The 18477-nt window shown below is 47.5% G+C and overlaps 2 protein-coding genes across 8 annotated transcripts in view; both read left to right on the top strand.

Annotated features, from left to right (window-relative positions):
- PEX11B (peroxisomal biogenesis factor 11 beta) overlaps nucleotides 1–4575 on the top strand; it is a 10546-nt gene extending 5971 nt beyond the window's left edge. For 3 of the 5 annotated variants that reach the window (XM_008066029.1, XM_008066032.1, XM_021716541.1), the window contains exon 4: nucleotides 3374–4575. In XM_008066029.1, the coding sequence (XP_008064220.1) occupies nucleotides 3374–3779 (406 nt within the window). In that variant the 3' untranslated portion in view covers nucleotides 3780–4575. The remainder of the gene's footprint in view (nucleotides 1–3373) is intronic. The other 2 variants (XM_008066031.2, XM_021716540.1) reach the window with 2 other exon arrangements.
- Nucleotides 4576–5231: 656 nt separating this feature from the next.
- The window catches only part of ITGA10 (integrin subunit alpha 10), an 18941-nt gene continuing 5695 nt past the window's right edge, over nucleotides 5232–18477 (top strand). The window contains exons 1-27 of one of the 3 annotated variants that reach the window (XM_008066026.2): nucleotides 5238–5460; nucleotides 6906–7017; nucleotides 7514–7623; nucleotides 7824–7915; nucleotides 8140–8254; nucleotides 9106–9233; nucleotides 9754–9902; nucleotides 10600–10750; nucleotides 10951–11116; nucleotides 11253–11326; nucleotides 11576–11720; nucleotides 11928–12076; nucleotides 12313–12456; nucleotides 12576–12779; nucleotides 13065–13195; nucleotides 13588–13754; nucleotides 13850–13992; nucleotides 14411–14524; nucleotides 15051–15136; nucleotides 15298–15439; nucleotides 15942–16034; nucleotides 16194–16270; nucleotides 16415–16504; nucleotides 16906–16990; nucleotides 17159–17272; nucleotides 17858–17938; nucleotides 18087–18200. In XM_008066026.2, the coding sequence (XP_008064217.1) occupies nucleotides 5385–5460; nucleotides 6906–7017; nucleotides 7514–7623; nucleotides 7824–7915; nucleotides 8140–8254; nucleotides 9106–9233; nucleotides 9754–9902; nucleotides 10600–10750; nucleotides 10951–11116; nucleotides 11253–11326; nucleotides 11576–11720; nucleotides 11928–12076; nucleotides 12313–12456; nucleotides 12576–12779; nucleotides 13065–13195; nucleotides 13588–13754; nucleotides 13850–13992; nucleotides 14411–14524; nucleotides 15051–15136; nucleotides 15298–15439; nucleotides 15942–16034; nucleotides 16194–16270; nucleotides 16415–16504; nucleotides 16906–16990; nucleotides 17159–17272; nucleotides 17858–17938; nucleotides 18087–18200 (3252 nt within the window). In that variant the 5' untranslated portion in view covers nucleotides 5238–5384. Of the gene's footprint in view, nucleotides 5461–6905; nucleotides 7018–7513; nucleotides 7624–7823; nucleotides 7916–8139; nucleotides 8255–9105; nucleotides 9234–9753; nucleotides 9903–10599; nucleotides 10751–10950; nucleotides 11117–11252; nucleotides 11327–11575; nucleotides 11721–11927; nucleotides 12077–12312; nucleotides 12457–12575; nucleotides 12780–13064; nucleotides 13196–13587; nucleotides 13755–13849; nucleotides 13993–14410; nucleotides 14525–15050; nucleotides 15137–15297; nucleotides 15440–15941; nucleotides 16035–16193; nucleotides 16271–16414; nucleotides 16505–16905; nucleotides 16991–17158; nucleotides 17273–17857; nucleotides 17939–18086; nucleotides 18201–18477 lie in introns of all 3 variants that reach the window. The other 2 variants (XM_008066027.2, XM_008066028.2) reach the window with 2 other exon arrangements.

The raw sequence follows: 18477 nt of genomic DNA, 5'->3' as shown, positions 1-18477 counted from the left end.
ATCCACTCACCTCAGCCTCCCAAAGGCACGGGATTACAGCCTGAGCCACCGAGCCCAGCTCGACAGGAGGATTTCTTGAGCCCAGGAGTTTGAGACCAGCCTGGGGAACATAGCAAGACCTCATCTCTACAAAAAAAATTTAAAATTATCCAGGTGTGGTGGTGCATACTTGTAACCCAGCTTCTCAGGAGGCTGGGGCAGAAGGATAGCCTGAGCCCAGGAGTTTGAGGCTGTGGTGAACCATGATCATTCTACTGCACTCCAACCTGGGCAGCAGAGTGAGATCCCGACTCAAAAAAAAAAAGAGAGAGAGAGAGAGAAAAGCTAAGCTCTTTGGACAAGAGATCATAGTGGCTTGGACTGTGGTGGTGGGATGTGACAGAGAGATGTGGTTGGATTCAAGGTATTTTGTAGGTAGAACAATTTATTGACCACCATTATCGAGTGGATTAAACATAAAAAATAGATTTTTGTACTTAAGGAACTTATAACCTAACACATTTGGCAGTAACTTAAATATCTGTGCCTCTTTTTTTTTTTTTTTAAAGCATTGTATTTATTTTTTGTGTGGATGTAGCTGGAGGCCATTATCCTAAGTGAATTCACTCAGGAACAGAATATCATATACTACATATTTTCACTTATAAATGAGAGCTAAACAATGAGTACACATGGACTTAAAGATGGAAACAGTAGACACTGGGGACTCCAAAAGGGGGAAGGAAAGGAGAAGGGTAAGGATCAAAAAATTACCTATTGTGTACTGTGTTCACTATTGGGTGATAGGTTCAATAGAAGCCCAAATATCAGCAATATTGCCGTATAACAAACCTGCACGTGTACCCTCTGAGTGTAAAATAATTTTAAAAACAAAAACCCCACAAATATTTGACTACCTATTCATAGTGTAGCTAGTATTATTCGAACCCAATTCTATTAAATTCCTTTTTCATTTTATTTTTTTGAGTTGGAGTCTCACTCTGTGACCCAGGCTGGAGTGCAGTGGCACACTCACAGCTACTGCAGCCTCGACCTGCTGGGCTCAGGTGATCCTTCCGCCTTAACCTTCCAAGTAGCTGGAACTACAGGTACGCACCACTACGCCCAACTAAATTTTTGATTCATTGTGGAGACAAGGTCTTGCCAGTTTACCCAGGCTGGTCTTGAACGCCCAGACTCAGGCAATCCTCTTGTCCCTGCCTCCCAAAGTGCTGGGAGTACAGATGTGAGCCACTGTACCTGGCCTAAATTCCTTTTATACTAAATAGCTGTATAGTTTATATGAAGGTTTTAACTTCATTTATTTTTGCCTTTTGTCCATTTCTGGTTTTTTTTTGAGTTGGAGTCTCACTCTGTCGCCCAGACTGGAGTGCAGTGGCCGCTCCTGGCCACCGCAGCCTCGACCTGCTGGGCTCCGGCGATCCTTCTGCCTCAGCCTTCCAAGTAGCCGGAATTACAGGTGTGCGCTACCACACCCGGCTGATTTTTTAATGTATTGTAGAGATGAGGTCTTGCTGCCCAGGCGAGTCTCGAACCTGCGGGCTCAGGCAATCCACTCACCTCAGCCTCCCAAAGGCGCGGGATTACAGGCCGAGCCACCTAGTCTGGCTGCCTTTTGTTCATTTCTTTCTGGTGCCACAAGGAAAAGCAATATGATTACAGTGTAGTCTCCATTTTGATTCTTCTACACAAAGAAATACCCTATTTCCTTTATTTTTATTTTAAAGATGTGGGGTACAATTCAGGATTTGGTATATAAATGGTCATTGTACAGGTAAAGTTTGGGCCTCGCTTTGGTCCCCACATCACCTGGTTTGAGATCAGATACCCTCCCTTATTGATGACATGCCACCCCCTTCCCTCTCCCTCCCCTAGCAGTTTCCTACTACTGCCAATCCTTTTCTTTTCTTTTATTTTTGAATTGGAGTCTCACTTTGTCACCCAGGCTGGAGTGCACTGGCACACTCACGGCCACCCCAGTGTCAACCTGCTGGGCTCTGGCGATCCTTCTGCCTCAGCCTTCCAAGTAGGTGGAACTATAGGCATGTACCACCATGCCTGGCTACCAATCCCTTTCTTACAGTATTATGAATATTGTTCAGGGTCTGCTTATGAGTGAGAACGTGTGTTACTCAGTTCTTTGTTTCTGTGATAGACCACTGAGTAATACAGACTCTAACTCCAAGTTGCTGCCAAGTTCATAATTTTGTTCTTTATGACTGCAAGTTTCTTTTTAATATGTGCTTAACGATAACATTGTTAGTTGCTGACTGTCTCAGCTTGAGCAAGAAAATATAGTTCATAAGGCAATAAAAGCAGTTCTTAATTTTTAAAAGGGGATTGAATTTAGGTGACCTATAATGTGTCTGAGTTTCTGAAGCAACTGAAGTTTGGTCTTTCAAAACAAGTTTACTTTGTTTTAGGTCAGTCTGAATGTGTGTGTGTTTGTATGTGTGTGTTGCCAAGTTGAAAACTGAAATTTGAGGCTGACCTTGAAAGATTTCATGATGCTCATGAGTTTCAAGCCAGGATCTTTGTTTTTGTTGTTGTTGTTTGAGTTGGAGCCCGGGTAATTTTTTTGATTTATTGTCGAGATGAGGTCTCGCCAAGTTGCCCAGGCGGGTCTCGAACCCGCGGGCTCAGGCAATCCACTCACCTCAGCCTCCCAAAGCGCTGGGATTGCAGGCTGAGCCACTGAGCCCGACTTAAGCCAGGATCTTAAGGTACACATAAACACATATTAGTTACAGAAAGGTAGGAAGACTTTTTTGTTTTCATTTTTATTGGAGTATAATTGACAAATAGAAGTTGTATATGTGTAAAGTGTGCAGCTTGATGTTTTATACATGTGCGTTGTGAAATGATCACCAAATCAAGCTAGTTAACATACTCATCATCTCACATAATTCCTTTTTTTATTTTTATGGTGAGAGCACTCAAGATCTACCCTTTTAGCAAATTTCAAGTATACAATATAGTATTGTTAACTACAGTCGCCATCCTATACATTAGAATTCCAGAATTTATTCATTTTTATAGCTGAAACTTTGTATCCTTTCACCAATATATTCCCATTTCCCACCACTGGTTAAGCCCTGGCAACAACCATTCTATTCTGTGCTTCTATGAGTTAGACTATTTTAGATTCCAAATATAAAGGAGATTATGCAGTGTTTTTTTTTTCTGCTGTGGCTGGCTTATTTTGCTTCATATAATATCCTCAAGGGAGGACATTTCTGATAGCAGGTAATAGGATTCACTTTTGATGTTTTAATGTATAATCCCTTTGTACTTTCGGAAAATAAAATGTTATGCTGGATATGTTAAGTCGGTATACATTCCTTTACTGACCTTTTTGTTCTGTGTATATCAGGTACTATCTGTTTTCCCTCATCATGAATTTGAGCCGTGATGCTTATGAAATTCGCCTACTGATGGAACAAGAATCTTCAGCTTGTATCCGGCGACTGAAAGGTTCTGGAGGAGGGGTCACAGGAGGAATTGAAACCGGGGGACTTGGAGGACCAGGGACTCCAGAAGGAGGTCTGCCCCAACTCGTTCTGAAGCTCCGCCTCCGAGTCCTTCTTCTGGCTCGAGTTCTTCGAGGTCATCCCCCTCTTCTACTGGATGTGGTCAGAAATGCCTGTGATCTTTTCATTCCACTGGACAAACTAGGCCTCTGGCGCTGTGGCCCTGGGATTGTGGGGCTTTGTGGGCTTGTGTCCTCCATCCTGTCTATTCTTACCCTAATCTGTCCCTGGCTACGACTTAAGCCCTAACTTTCTGATAGAGGATAATGAATTGGTGATATGGAATCTTAGTTTGTCCCCCATGTACCAGCCTCACTGTAATTCAGCTCCTTGATTAAAGTCAAAATTCAGAGGTTTAGGGATGGAGGGAGGAGTTTTGAGGAAGATGAGGTGAGGAAAGGTGACTTGTGACGGCAACTGAATGATTCTAATATGCCTGAGCTTTTGTTCTTTTCCTCTTTCGTTGTCTGTGTCTCTTTTGACTCTATTTAGTTTGTGTCTCTTAAGAATTCTTAAGATTTTGTGTCTATGCATCTCTCTCTCCTCTTTTTTTTAAAAAAACTTCTCAGTCTTCTTTCCAGGGGTTTACTCAGCAGAATGCCTTTTCCGTAGGGGAGGTATAAGGCTTGGTTGGTAAGTTCTAACTGCCTTCTTTTTTCTCACAGGGTGGCTTATGGCAGATTTTTCCTCTTTCAAACTCCAGATCCTAATGTTTAAGACTTTATGTCTCCGTGGATTCTTCCCTCATATCTCTGCACCACAGGTTGTTTGATGCTTCCTTTTCTCCCTCATGTCTATCTCACCAAACTTCCTCACGATTTGGCCCTTACCTCTCCCTGTACTCCTACCTTCAGGTTACACTTTGATTTCAGAGCTTTGTTCCCTAGCCTGTTCTTACCCCTTATTTGCCTATCCAGAATGATGCTGTGTGTAGCATCTTGCTGTAAATACTGTACAATGATTTTGTGTAAATAGACATGGCCCATGCCCATAACAGAGAGCAAGCCTTCCAGGTCAGCAAATTAAAGTTCAGTTTGCTTATCAACATTTGGTCTGGTCCCTCATTTCTTGGTCGTTTGAGACCCCTATTCCTGTCACTATGGCTTGCGTTTTTCATGAGATTAGCCACTAGCGTTATCACTCATATATTTTTATTGAGCACCTGCAGTATGTAGAGTGAAATACTAGATAATGGACATACAAAAAGTTAAGAAGCTCTATGGTCCCAGCTTTAAGGTGTTTATAGCCTAGTTAAGGAGTTGGGCTAGTTGGGGGGAGGGGTCTAATGCTAAAGTAATTATACTGACTCTATAAAACACACTCCACATAAGTTCACAGTTATAGTCCCCCTAAAAACCATAATGCCACAAGGCAACAGAGGCTAAGAGCCACAAACAACTAAGTGCAGTGGAACTGGCTTAGTTTTGAGGCTGTGTCTTCACATATTGTAACTCCCCTGGGTGGGTGGAGCTCTTTCATTTCTGTATTCTAGGTTGAAATAATTAAGGGTAGGAAGTAAAAATAATCTATCTCCCACTTCTATCTTCAGTTCCAAATCTGAGGAAAGCATTATTGACCTGGCAACAATGAAAGAGGAGAAAAAAAGCAGAAATAGTCAAAAATATGTTCTCTTTGCATGTTTAGATGAGGCCTCCAGGGGGCAGCACCAAGGCAGAGAAATAGACTAAGATCGTTCTGTCCTTTCTTTGGTCTGGGGCTCCCCACAGTTCCCCACCATCACTCCTCCCATTCCTTCCAACTTTATTTTTAGCTGCCAGTGGGAGGGGGCAGGATGGGAGGGAAAGTAAAGAAAACAGAAAAGGAGAGGAACAGATAGAGGCCAGAGGACATCTCATGCAGAACAGAGAACAACCAGGCATGGAGTTCCCCCTCATCTCTCACCTGTTTTTGCCCCTCGTGTTCCTGACAGGTGAGGGTGTTTAGCTTCTTGGTTTCTGGTGGGAATGGAAGATACATGTATTGTTTGGAATTGGGGCCATTAGAGTTAAAATTCTTTGGGATTTAGGGTAGGAAGCTAATGTAGAATTCTACGTTTTGTGTATGTAGGTGTGTGCATGTGTGCATTTTCCCCCCACATATGACTGCTTCAGTATTGAGACTGGCAGGGGTGGAAGCTTCCTAGAGCCTTGCATAAGATTTGTATGTAATTATAAAAAACTTTCCTAAGTGTAACCTTCCTGTAGTAGTAAGAAGACAAAAGAAACATGATGTGACCTTCCACGTGGCTAGTCTGATTCCTATTATGCCCCTCCCTGCTTCTCTCTACCCTTGGTGGTCTCTGGGGCCTGAGGCATAACTGACTATGTGGTCAGAACTCTGGGTTTATGTAACTAATGAGTGGCAGGCAGTTCCTGGTCATACAACCCTGCCAGTTTTCTGGATGCAAAAAGGTTCACATATGAAACACCTTTCTGAAAATAAGCATGGGATAAGTTTGGGATAAAGCTAACGCCATTAGTAATGGTAGTGATGGAGTAGCCTGAGGGGGCTGATTAGAAGAAAAGAGCAAGACACAGGGAGCGAGTCATGGGAGGGATAAGAAGCCTGGAATTTTTCCTTGTTAGTGCCCTATAATCTTTGTTTCCTAAAATACCAGCTCTGATTTTAAAGGGATTGGAGTTGAAAGGGATGAATCGGCTAGACATGACTGGGCATCTTTAGAGTGGGCTAAAGTTTGAGGAAACCATATAGGTAGGAGGGGGCAGTAGGGAGGATGGATGAGTTAAAAAAAAGCAGTTGAGGGAAACTTTGGGGTGATGGGACCCTTGGCAAGGATAGATGGCAAACTGTGTGTGGGCAGACGAGTGTTCCCACCCAGTTAATTACCACTGAGGTTTCCAGGGCCAGAATCAACCAGGGACCTAGACATTGGAGAAAGTGTGTGACAATGACACTGGGAGTCAAGAGACAGAAAAAGAAGGAGAGGCCCAGACACAGTGCTCCTTAGCTTCCTTTCATTCCCCTTATGGCTCTGGGTTTTGGGGAGAATTTGAGAGGAATTCTGGGGCTGCAGAAAGGCCCTCTCCTTCATAAGGGATGAGAATGTGTAGGAGGAATGATATGGAAAAGAGTAACTTGACCTTTCTAGACATGTCTGTGAATGAAATTTCAGGGATGGAAATGGAAATACAGCTGTGCCTCGGCATGGCAAAGGGCCACAGGTTAGACATCTGGACATCCTTGCTTGTGGCTCTGAGTACATGACATTGAGTGAGGCCAGGAGAGCTTATGAGTGCAAAAGCAGGCAGATAGACTGAGACCAAGACAACCCCTCATGGCTTCTCTCTGACTGTGCCTCTGATCATTCACTGACTGTGACCACTTCATACTAACCTTATGATCCTGGCCCCACAGGTCTCTGCTCCTCCTTTAACCTAGATGTACATCGCCCACGCCTATTCCCAGGGCCACCAGAGGCTGAATTTGGATACAGTGTGTTACAACATGTTGGGGGTGGACAGCGATGGTGAGGAGGAAACCAGAGGGCCATGAGATTGGGACTGTGATAGTGCTGATAAAGGGGGGGCAAGATAGATGGGACCCTAAATGAATCTGTTCTCTTGAAAGTGGCTGGGACAGCTGGGCATGGTGGCTCATGCCTGTAATCCCAGCACATTGGGAGGCCAAGGGGAGAGGGTTGCTTGAGCCCAGGAGTTTGAGACCAGCCTAGGCAACATAGTAAGACCTCATATCTTAAAAATAAATAAATAAGCCTGGCATTGTGGCATATACCTGTAGTCCCAGCTGCTCAGGAGGCTAAAGCAGGAGGATTGCCTGAGCCCAGGAGGTCGAGGCTGTGGTGAGCCATAATCATGCCACCGCACAACAGCCTGAGTGACAGAGTGAGATACCAACTCAAAAATAAAGTGACTCTCTAAACTTGCCTACATACCCTTTCCCTCTGGCCAATGTCAATCAATGGTTATGTTCACCTTATGCTTATATTCATATCCTCCTCCCAGGATGCTGGTGGGTGCCCCCTGGGATGGACCGTCAGGCGACCGAAGAGGGGATGTTTATCGCTGCCCTGTAGGGGGTCCCCACAGTGCTCCATGTGCCAAGGGCCACTTGGGTAAGAAGATGCCTGACCCTTCCCCTCTTAACCCCTAACCTTCATACCCTAGTAGCTTTGATCCCCTATAACCTCAGCTACTACATCCCCATAACCCATATATCCTCCATCTCTAATTTGATATTGAATTCCTTCTCATTCTTTTCCAAAATCACCCTGAACTCATATGATCTCATTGTCTTTCACCTCCTTCCAACTAGGTGACTATCAGCTGGGAAATTCATCTCATCCTCCTGTGAATATGCACCTGGGGATGTCTCTGTTAGAGACAGATGGCAATGGGGGATTCATGGTGAGCTAAGGAAAGGGCAGTGACAGGGTCTCTGAAGGTCTGTTGGCAGAGAAAAGAGCAGTGTGGTATGGGAAGCTGGGCTATGTGGGGAGGTCAAGGAATTAAAAACCCTAGAAAGCAAGGCGGAGAACCATAAGGAGTGGTCTAAATGCCTCCTTCAACTGGGAGCATGCCCTGAGGGTGCCCTCCCAAGTCTGAGAGTAACTGTTTCCCCCCATTCCCAGGCCTGTGCCCCTCTCTGGTCTCGTGCTTGTGGCAGCTCTGTCTTCAGCTCTGGGATATGCGCCCATGTGGATGCTTCATTCCGGCCCCAGGGAAGCCTGGCACCCACTGCTCAACGTGAGCCAAATGGAGGGCCTGAGGATTCAGTTCCCAGAAGGGAGTGCTGGGTGGGAAAAAGATGGGGCAAAAGAGTATGGTGGCTAGCAGAGAGCTTTCATTGCTATCGCCATTGCTACTTAATGGGCCTGCAAAAGTGTCTTGCTTCCTGACAGATTAGAATTCAGACTCCCTTTCCAGGGCATCAAGATCCCATGATCTGATCTAACCAACTTCAGAAACTCAGTGCAGGCTGGGCAAGGTGACTCAAGCCTATATTCCCAGCACTTTGGAAGGCCGAGGCGAGAGGATTGCCTGAGCCCGTGGGTTCGAGACTGGCCTAGGCAACATGGTGAGGCCTCGTCTCTACAAAATCAAAAAATTAGCTGGGTGTGGTAGCACGTACCTGTAGTTGTGGCTACTTGGAAGGCTGAGGTGGAAGGATCACCTGAGCTAGCAAATCGAAGCTGTGGGCTTGCCACTGCACTCTAGCCTGGGTGACAGAGTGAGACTCTAACTCAAAAAATATATATATAGAGAGAGGTGAGGTTTCGCCAAGTTGTTCAGGCTGGTGTTGAGCCAGTGGTCTCAGGCAATCCTCACACCTTGGCCTCCCAGAGTGCTGGGATTGCAGGCTTGAGCCATTGTGTCTGGCCAATTTCTTCTTGCATTTTAGTAAATTGTATCTATGCCTGTCTCCTTCTTTATTAAGTTCTACATTTACCCAGAGCCTGGTACAGCGCCTTCCTTGAATGTAAGATGTGCATTATACATGTTTGAACTGAACGTACCCTTCTGTGGCTTTCCCTTGTTGCCCCCAGCCCAGTATCCTTCTATCTCTTTGTTCCCCATCACCATATCCCTCCTCCTAGGCTGCCCCACATACATGGATGTTGTCATCGTCTTGGATGGCTCTAACAGCATCTACCCCTGGTCTGAAGTTCAGACTTTCCTACGAAGACTGGTAGGGAGACTATTTATTGACCCGGAGCAGATACAGGTAAGAGAAGGCAATATAAATCCAGTTCAGTGGCTTGCGCCAGCTACTCAGAAGGCTAAGCTGGGAGGATCACTTGAGGCTAGGAGTTTGGGACCAGCCTGAGCAATATAGTGAGACTGTCATCTCTAAAAAGAATGAAAACAAAAATTAACCAGACGTAGTAGCACGCACATGTAGTCCCGTTTACTCAAGAGGCTGTGGGTGGAGGATCTCTTGAGCTCTGTAGTTCAAGGCTACAGTGAGCTATAATCGTGCCGTTGCATCCCAGCCTGGGCAACAGAACGAGACTCTGTCTGACAGAGAGAGAGAGAGAGCGCGCAAGAGAGACAGAGCACAGGGAGCACGGGGGGTGGCAATATGGAGGGACTTGGAGGGGGAGAGACAGGAGGGAGAAAGAGGATAAATACAAGTGATCTTCAGTAGTATCCAGGTGTTCATCTCCCCGCTCTCACTTTGTTCTTTTTCCTCTTCCCCCATCGCACATACACACATTCCATTTGAGTGCACACTTTATTCCCAGGTGGGACTGGTCCAGTATGGGGAGAGCCCAATACATGAGTGGTTCCTGGGAGATTTCCGAACCAAGGAAGAAGTGGTGAGAGCAGCAAGGAACCTCAGTCGGCGGGAAGGACGAGAGACAAAGACTGCCCAAGCAATCATGGTAGCCTGGTGAGGCACTGTGAAGGAGAGTGTGAGAGGCTAGAATGATGCTGATTTAGAAGGGTTGGCATGCAGTGTGTATGTCCCAAGGGTTTGCATGCTTATTTTTGTATGTACACTAGTGGTCCATGGAGGATGACTAAGTTGGCAGTCGTGGCACTCCCTCTCTGCATTTCTACACTATGACTATGTCTGTGTCTCTCCATGTCTCAAAGGCAGAACTCTCTCTCCATCCCTCTACCCCAGCTTTGATCCTGGTCCTCAGGTTCTCCACTACTCATGGCCTAGCCCACTTTCCAAACTTGATTAAAAACTCATTTCTGGGAAGACTCCCTTGACCTGACCATTCTCCTTTATTCTACATTTCCTCAATATTTGTCCTCCCAAATGCAATATTTGTCGAATGAATCTATGAATGAATGAAGGTTGTACTTCATTTGCATTGCTGATATTCTACTTCATGTGTTCTATGGCATTTAAACATTTGAGCTCTTACTCCATGCATCTCTGCATTAGATACTCAGGGAATGGCCTAAAAGGCAAGATGCCTGACTTCAGTGAACTGTTGACAATATTAAATCCTGTGTGTGAGTGTGTGTGTGTGTGTGTGTGTGTGTGTGTGTGTGTGTGTGTGTGTGTGTATGCATCTGCACACACGTGCCTGCATACATCTGATCATACCTCACTCCTCTCTGTCTCTTCTCAGCACAGAAGGGTTCAGTCAGTCCCACGGGGGCCGACCTGAGGCTGCCAGGCTACTGGTGGTTATCACTGATGGGGAATCACATGATGGAGAGGAACTTCCTGCAGCACTAAAAGCCTGTGAGGCTGGAAGAGTGACACGCTATGGGATTGCAGTGAGAATTGACTCTGGATCTGGAAGGAGGGGAGAGGGCGGTGACCTGTGAACTGCCCAAAGACTGGGAACTTGAAGGAAATAGAGGCAGTCACTACTTCCAGACTTCAGCCACCTCACTTTAGATGGCTATGTTCTATACCAGCTCTAATGCTTCAGTCCACACAGCTGACAGATCCCATTTTGATCTCCTGACCACAGGTCCTTGGTCACTACCTCCGGCGGCAGCGAGACCCCAGCTCTTTCCTGCGGGAAATTAGAACAATTGCCAGTGATCCAGATGAGCGATTCTTCTTCAATGTCACAGATGAGGCTGCTCTGACTGACATTGTGGATGCACTAGGAGATCGGATTTTTGGCCTTGAGGGTAATGACTACCCTGGAGAAATGGAGGACAGGGTGGGGGTGTTCTGGAATATAGGTGGGGTTCTGGAGTAAGTTCAGTCAGACTAAGGGAAAACTGTCTTACCCTGATATTGCCTCCATATTTTCTCATGCCCAAGGGTCCCATGGAGAAAATGAAAGCTCCTTTGGACTGGAAATGTCTCAGATTGGTTTCTCCACTCATCGGCTAAAGGTTGGATAGACTCTAACTTCTCTATGACACCTCTTAACTTTTGAATCCTTCATGACTCCTTCCAAGCTCTGACAGACAACTTCAACTCTAGGGCCCTTCCAGATTTCTCCTTTACCAACCTCCACACTGACTGTCCTATGCCTTTCCTACTAATCCAAGTGTCCCCTCAGGGATCCTCTCACTCCCGGATAGTTTTTACTCCTTATTCCCCACTGTTTCCTCTGTGACCCATCTGGTTCTGCCCCACAGGATGGGATTCTTTTTGGGATGGTGGGGGCCTATGACTGGGGGGGCTCAGTACTATGGCTTGAAGAAGGTCACCGCCTTTTCCCCCCACGAACGGCTCTAGAAGATGAGTTCCCCCCTGCACTGCAGAACCACGCAGCCTACCTGGGTGAGTAGCAGATAGTTGCAGAGGACTTGGAGGGCAGGGGGAGGCAATGCTCCTCAGTTGGAGGTATGAGGTACTCTCTTTTAACTCATGGGGTTTCCCACTGAACTCTTGCTCCTTCCCTTGGGACTTCCTCCTGTGCCTTTAGGAAACCCCCTACTCTGACCCCATCTTCTTTCTCTTTACCTCTGAAACCTTGCCCACTTCTAGGTTACTCAGTTTCTTCCATGCTTTTGCGGAGTGGACGCCGCCTCTTTCTCTCAGGAGCTCCTCGGTTTAGACATCGTGGAAAAGTCATTGCCTTTCAGCTTAAGAAAGATGGAGCTGTGAGGGTTGCCCAGAGCCTCCAGGGGGAGCAGGTAGGACATCCCAGGGAGGGTGGGACTCTTGGATTCCTAGGGACCTCCAGGCTATGGGGGACAAGCACAAAGGGACAAGAGAGAGGCCTGAAAAGTCTGTGCTGAATTCTGGTTGGCAGAGTCTGTCAGGGATGTAAGGACCAGATTGGCAGGCTGGTGAGTGCTTCCCACTGAGTCCACTTGTCCACAATCACCTTCCCTTTTCTCTGGGGTCCTTACCACCCACCACTCCCCAGATTGGCTCATACTTTGGCAGTGAGCTCTGCCCATTGGATACGGATAGGGATGGAACAACTGATGTCTTACTTGTGGCTGCCCCCATGTTCCTGGGACCCCAGAACAAGGAGACAGGACGTGTTTATGTGTATCTGGTGGGCCAGGTGAGACTTACTGGGACCCCTCTTTCCCAGGACTTGTGTGTGGGAGAGGGCAGGAGGAAAGGGCTTGATTAGGGTTGCAGCTGCCAGATTAGCATCATCTGTCTTCTCATCTCCAACAGCAGTCCTTGCTGATGCTCCAAGGAACACTTCAGCCAGAACCCCCCCAGGATGCTCGGTTTGGCTTTGCCATGGGTGCACTTCCTGACCTGAACCAAGATGGCTTTGCTGATGTGGCTGTGGGAGCACCACTGGAGGATGGGCATCAGGGAGCGCTGTACCTGTATCATGGAACCCAGAGTGGAGTCAGGCCCCATCCTGCCCAGGTCAGGAGTGCCCAAATAAAGCAGGGGCATAGTGGCAGGATGGAGAGGGGGTTGTGGTCTTTGCTTTCAATAATCCACTTGGCTTGAGACCCAAACCAAACAAGTACTTTATCAGCAGGTAAAAAAGTAAGGCAGTGGGATAGGATACAGGTTGCTGAACTGGGAACTCCTGAACACAGGCGACTTTCATGCCTGATGGGAGGATAAGTTAGAAAGACCCAGAAGGGAGGCCTGAGAAACCAGATGTGTGAGTCACTACCTCAGTCTCCCCTCTTTTCCTCTCAGCGGATTGCTGCCGTCTCCATGCCACAGGCCCTCAGCTACTTTGGCCGAAGTGTGGATGGCCGGCTAGATTTGGATGGAGATGATCTGGTAGATGTGGCTGTGGGTGCCCAGGGGGCAGCCATCCTGCTCAGGTGAGAGGTCCCAGCTCAGGTGTCAGTGGACAGCGGAGCACAGCTGTTAAGAGAAAGAACCTTAAAGTCGCAGACTTAGATTCCAGTTTTCTTCATTGATTTACTGGGTGCCTCCATTCCTAATTTATAAAATGGCAATAATGATAATAGTACCTATGTTTATTGTGAGAATTACATGAGATAATCCATGTAATGACTTTAATGACAGTGCCTAGCATATGGCAAATGCTTATTGAATTGAATCTATGATCGTCTGTCAGAGGGCTCAGAAAGGGTAACACGTGCAACCAGTCCCACATTGTATCTTTTGACCATGGGGAGGCAAATACTGGGTTGCACTCTTGAAAGGCTTGCCTGCTACTGCTAGGATCTCTTTCCGACCCGGTTCCCAGTTCCCGGCCCATTGTCTGCCTGGCCCCATCACTGGAGGTGACCCCACCATCCATCAGTGTGGTTCAGAGGAACTGTAAGCGGCGAGGCCAACAGTCAGTCTGCCTGACCGCAGCCCTTTGCTTCCAAGTGACCTCTCGCACTCCTGGTCGCTGGGATCGTCGATTCTGTGAGTTACTAGAGTGTGTACTTGCCACCCTCAGCCCCTTGCCTGCCTTGCTCTCTGAACCCTTCTTCACCCTCACTCTCACCTCCCCCATTCAGACATGCGGTTCACAGCATCACTGGATGAGTGGACAACTGGGGCACGTGCAGCATTTGATGGCTCTGGCCAGAGGCTGTCCCCTCGGCGGCTCCGGCTCAGTGTGGGGAATGTCACTTGCGAGCAGTTGTACTTCCATGTGCTGGTGAGGAGGGAGCAGAAACTGCTTTGCCTCAGGGCCTGAAAGTAAGGAGAAGCCTGGGTCAGGGGAATTTCAGCTGGATCAGCAAGAAAGCTGAAGCCAGGAAAGTGAGATGATTCTGATTTGGAGTCTGGCTGCTCTGGGTTTGAATTCTAGTTCTGTCATTTTCCACCCATGGACTCTGACAAGTCACTTAACCTACAAACCTCAGTTTTCTTGTCTGCAAAGGTATGATAATAATAACTGCATCATAGGAGTTGTACTAGAATTAACTTTAATGGTATTGATAAAAACTTAGGACAATACCCAACACATAGAAAGTGCTCTATAAATGATCACTACAATGGTCACATTCTGCCAGGGGCCTGGGTTGTACCCCTGACTCTGGCTCCCCATGATCCTTGACTCTGGTTTCTGTTAGGATACATCGGATTACCTCCGGCCAGTAGCCTTGACTGTGACCTTCGCCTTGGACAACACCACAAAGCCAGGGCCTGTGCTGGATGAAGGGTTACCCACTTCTATACGAAAGCTGGTCAGCAATGCCAGGCCCTGCCCTGACCCTGAGTCCCAACACTGCCCTCCCAATGAATTCACTAGAAAAGGGAGGGAAGGTCAGGCACAGTGGCTCATGTTTGTAATCCCAGCACTTTGGGAGGCCAAGGTGGGGGAATTGCTTGAACTGAGGAGTTTGAGAACAGCCTGGGCAACATAGTGAGATCCCATGTCTACAAAAAATAAAAAAACTAACTGGGCATGGTGATGTGCACCTGTAGTTCCAATTGCTCAGGACGCTGAGGTGGGAGGATTGCTTGAGCCCAGGAGTCTGAGGCTGCAGTGAGCTGTGATCATTCCACTGCACTCCAATCTGGGAAACAGAGTGAGACCCAGACTCAAAAAAAAGAGAGAGAGAAAAGGGAGGGAGGAGACATGAGATCATGGTGAAATCTGACCTGGGCCCCTCTCGTCAAAATATTCCCACTCTTCTTTTCACTTTCCCCTAATTCTGTTTCTTTCCCCTTGCTTTATTCTCTGCCCTCGGTCCCTTCTCTCTCTTCTAGGTTCCCTTCTCTAAGGATTGTGGCCCTGACAACGAATGTGTCACAGACCTGGTGCTTAATGCTAAAATGGATATCAGAGGCTCCAGGTTGGATGGACATGTACTGAGCAAACTAGGGTGACCTGAGACTGACTGGAAGAAACTTAAAGGGAGCTGGGGGTTGGGGGATGTTTCTTACCCATGATAAGAAAAGTGAGATTTGTGACCCTCCTTCAACTCCTGGTCTCTTCCTTACTCACCATTCCCAGGAAGATCCCATTTGTGGTTCGAGGTGGCCGGCGAAGAGTGCTGGTATCTGCAACTCTGGAGAACAAAAAGGAAAATGCCTACAACACTAGCCTGAGTTTCAACTTCTCTAGAAACCTCCATCTGGCCAGTCTTACTCCTCAGGTACCCTTGGAGGAGGGGATGTAGAAGGAGAAAAAAAGGAGGAGGAAGAGGCCAGGTATGGTGGTTCACACCTATAATCCTAGCCCTTTGGGAGGCTTAGGTGGGAGGATTGCCTGAGTCCAGGAGCTCGAGACCAGCCTGGGCAACATAGCAAGACCCCATCTTTGAAAAAAAAATAGTAATATTAATAAATTAGCCAGGCATAGTGAGGCATGCCTGTAGTACCAGCTACTCAAGAGGTTGAGGTGAGAGGATCACTTAAGCCCAGGAGTTTGAGGTTACCGTGAGCTATGATCATGCCATTGCACTCCAGCCTGGGTGACAGAGAGAGACTTTGTCACTATAAGAAAAAAAGAAGAAGAAAGAAAGGAGGAGGAAGAGGATTGGGGTATTGGCCTCAGCTGTGAGGTGCTCTGGAGAAAGGCTCAGTATTTAAAGTCTGTGGGTAGGACAGCAGTTGCATCCCCAGCTCCAGCATCCGCCCCCATTCCTCTGTCCTCAGAGGGACAGCCCAGTAAAGGTGGAATGCACAGCCCCTTCTGTTCATGCTCGACTCTGCAGTGTGGGACATCCTGTCTTCCAGACTGGAGCCAAGGTGAGTTGGGGTCCAGAATGAAACAGGGGCTCTGGAAAACCAGGGCCTGTGATCTAAGGGTCCTGAGAATTCAGGGAAGGAGGCATACAAGGGCTCTTGCTCCCCTGTCGTTGTTCCATGAGGAAGACTCTACCATTATCCCATGTCCCCTACCCCCAGGTGACCTTTCTGCTAGAGTTTGAGTTTAGCTGCTCCTCCCTCCTGAGCCAGGTCTTCGTGAAGCTGACTGCCAGCAGGTGAGAATGAGGGGAAGTTCTTCCAGGCCTCTCTTACTGAGTCTTTACTGGAGGGGTGGAGAGGAACAGCATTGACTCTGCTATTGGCAGAGCGGGGTGTCTGAGAGGGGTTGGGATGCGAGCCTTTCCCCTCCCTGCCCCCAGCAATAGCCTGGAGAGAGATGGGACCCTTCAAGACAACACAGCCCAGACCTCAGCCTACATTCAATATGAACCTCACCTCTTGATCTCTAGGTATGGCCTGGCTCCTCGCTGGCACCCAGTTCTGAATCGAGAGTCATGCCCTTTATGTTTCTTCCCTCTCCTTCCATGTGCTTCAGTGTTCTCAGAAACGCAAAGCCTTGGGGCTACTCCATCTTTTCCCCACTCATGCTGAGCCTTCTCTTTTAAGCATCTTAATTTCCTAAGTATAGGGTTTTTCTGGCCCTGGGCATTGGAGCTGGGATGAAGGGATATGGGTTTGGGCATAAAGTTTTTATCAAGTCTATGTCATGTTCCATTTCTATCTTCACATACCCCCATATCTCTATCCATGTGCTGGCCCTGCCTTCCCTGAATCCATGTCTGTGTGCTGAACATGTGCCCCTGTGTCTATGTCATGGCTGTGACCATTTCCTGACTTGGTGTTCACGCAGTGAGTCCACCCTGCACCGCTATGAGGTTCACCCATTCGGGACCCTCCCAGTGGGTCCTGGCCCAGAATTCAAAACCACTCTTAGGGTGAGAAGCCGGAGGGGCTTTGGCATGGGGGTGGGGGAGCATCAGTTGTGAAGAAAAGTATGGAAAGAGTCTCTCTTGGATGTCAGTGATATCTAGGGTGAAGGGGAATAGATGAGGAAACTTATTCTTTTGTCTCCCACCTCTTCCCATTTCCAATTCTTTTCTTAGGTTCAGAACCTTGGCTGCTATGTGGTCAGTGGCCTCACCATCTCAGCCTTCCTTCCAGCTGTGGCCTATGGGGGCAATTACTTCCTATCACTGTCTCAAGTCATCACCAATAATGTGAGTCTGGCCTGGGAGTGTATGGAATTCACCATCTTGAGCTGAAATTGTACTCACTGAAACTGGATACCAGCTCTCTATCTGCAGGGCCAATGTTCTCAGGGCTCTTCCCTCTGGGGGGGGCTTTTCTTTTACATATGTGTTTTCTTTGGGAGAAAAAAGGGATTATAAAAGGAAAAACTTTTTAAAAATGAATTTTGGGAAAACATTTTAAAAAGGAAAAAACTGCCAGGTATGGTGGTTCACGCCTGTAATCCCAGCACTTTGGGAAGTGGAGGTGAGAGGATTGCCTGAGCTCAGGGGTTCGAGACCAGCCTGGGCAACTTATTTCATCTCTACAATAAATCAGAAAATAAGCCAGGTATGGTGGCACGTGCCTGTAGTTCCAGCCTCTTGGGAAGGCTGAGGCAGAAGGATCGCCTCAGCCAGTTGAGGTTGCTGTGGTCCAGCCTGGGTAACAGAGTGAGACTCCAACTCAAAAAAAAAAGGGAAAAAAAGACAAGGGTGTGAGTAGTATGTTCCTTCAGCCTGGAGTGGCTGGCCTCACCCCCTTAGGAGGATCTTTCAAGTTGGGTCTTCTTCTAGGCAAGCTGCACAGTGCAGAACCTGACCGAGCCCCTAGGGCCCCCTGTGCATCCAGAAGAGCTTCAGCACACAAGCAAACTGGTATGAGTCGCAAGAGGGTTCCAGAATGGGGATGCTTCAAGTAGAGTCAGATGCCTTAACATGGGGGGTGTGGGGAAGGTGGGAGAACCGGAGCAGGGAAGAGGGATTTTCCATCCCAGCATCCTAATCGTTCTCTCTCTTCTGGTAGAATGGGAGCAATACTCGGTGTCAAGTGGTGAGATGCCACCTTGGGCAGCTGGCGAAGGGGACGGAGGTGTCTGTTGGACTACTCAGGCTGGTTCACAATGAATTTTTCCGAAGGGTAAACCTTTCCTTTTCTGCTAGTCTCCCTTCTGCTTCTATTTGAATTTGAGCCTAAGTTTTAGAGGCAGACAGACACATATTCAGGCTTCACTTTTGCCTCTTACTAGCTATTTGACTATGAGCAAGTTATGCCGTTTCTCCAAGCCTCTTTCCTAATTTCTAAAATGGGAAAGATAATACCTTTTTCCTGGGGTTGTTGTAAAGAATAAATGAATTGCCAGGCTCGGTGGCTCAGACTGTAATCCCGCGCCTTTGGGAGGCTGAGGTGAGTGGAT

The sequence above is a fragment of the Carlito syrichta genome, unplaced genomic scaffold, assembly GCF_000164805.1.
Source record: "Carlito syrichta isolate Samal-C Ts95f unplaced genomic scaffold, Tarsius_syrichta-2.0.1 Scaffold308835, whole genome shotgun sequence".
NCBI lineage: Eukaryota > Metazoa > Chordata > Mammalia > Primates > Tarsiidae > Carlito > Carlito syrichta.
The sequence above is the reverse complement of the archived record's forward strand: the minus strand, read 5'-3'. Positions and strand labels throughout refer to the sequence as shown.